General features: G+C 20.7%; 1 protein-coding gene across 1 annotated transcript in view; it reads left to right on the plus strand.

Annotated features, from left to right (window-relative positions):
* Nucleotides 1-611: 611 nt before the first annotated feature.
* The window catches only part of PCYB_033000 (hypothetical protein), a gene marked incomplete at both ends in the record, with an annotated part of 969 nt that continues 778 nt past the window's right edge, over nucleotides 612-802 (plus strand). Inside the window, one exon of the mRNA XM_004220972.1 lies at nucleotides 612-697. Within this exon, the coding sequence (XP_004221020.1) occupies nucleotides 612-697 (86 nt within the window). The remainder of the gene's footprint in view (nucleotides 698-802) is intronic.

Below are 802 nucleotides of genomic sequence, written 5' to 3' on the forward strand. Positions count from 1 at the left end.
AAATAATATATTATAAAAAATAAAATATTATAAATGATAAATATTATATAATAATTAATTTTATATCATAAAATAATGACAATAAATAGCTTATAACTCTAAAATAATTTAGTTTAGGGCTCAATTTATAAATTTCATAAAATAGTTACGCAAAACTCACTTGACGAAAGCGATTTAAGTTTTTGTTAGAATTTTAAAAATTTGCAGAAAGTCTTCATTTTAAAATTTTAAAAATCAGAATAACATTTCAGTTTTAACATTTACTTAGAGAAATACTTGATTTAATAGTATTTATTATTTTTTTTTTTTTCAATTTTATGCATTAATTTTAAAATTATAAATATTTGTGTGCATATAATTTATGTACAAAATATATATATTTTTTTTTCTGAGTTTATATTTTTCATATGCCTTTTATCATAAAATTATAATTGAAGTGTAGAGTTATTTTATAATTTAAGTTTATATATAACTATATACTGTTAAAAAGATAATGTTTTTGTCTTGAATAATCGTACAAGAGAATCAAGCTACTGGTCAATTTAGTTTTTAATTTAAAAAAGGAATATACTTTAACTTTCAAGAGTAGTAATAAGTCAAACTCTAGAAATATGAAAGCAAATGTGTTATCTGTTTTATTTAGCGTTATCGCTGTGGCCTTTGTGTTTTGGCAATCCGGTACCTCGCACGATATGAAGTAAAATTTACAAGCCAACTTTTTTTTTATGCATTTGTGTTACCCATATATATGTGAACACGATTGCGTATATGTGCATATATAGAAATATATATATATATATAT

This window comes from Plasmodium cynomolgi, chromosome 3 (assembly GCF_000321355.1).
Source record: "Plasmodium cynomolgi strain B DNA, chromosome 3, whole genome shotgun sequence".
Taxonomy (NCBI): domain Eukaryota; phylum Apicomplexa; class Aconoidasida; order Haemosporida; family Plasmodiidae; genus Plasmodium; species Plasmodium cynomolgi.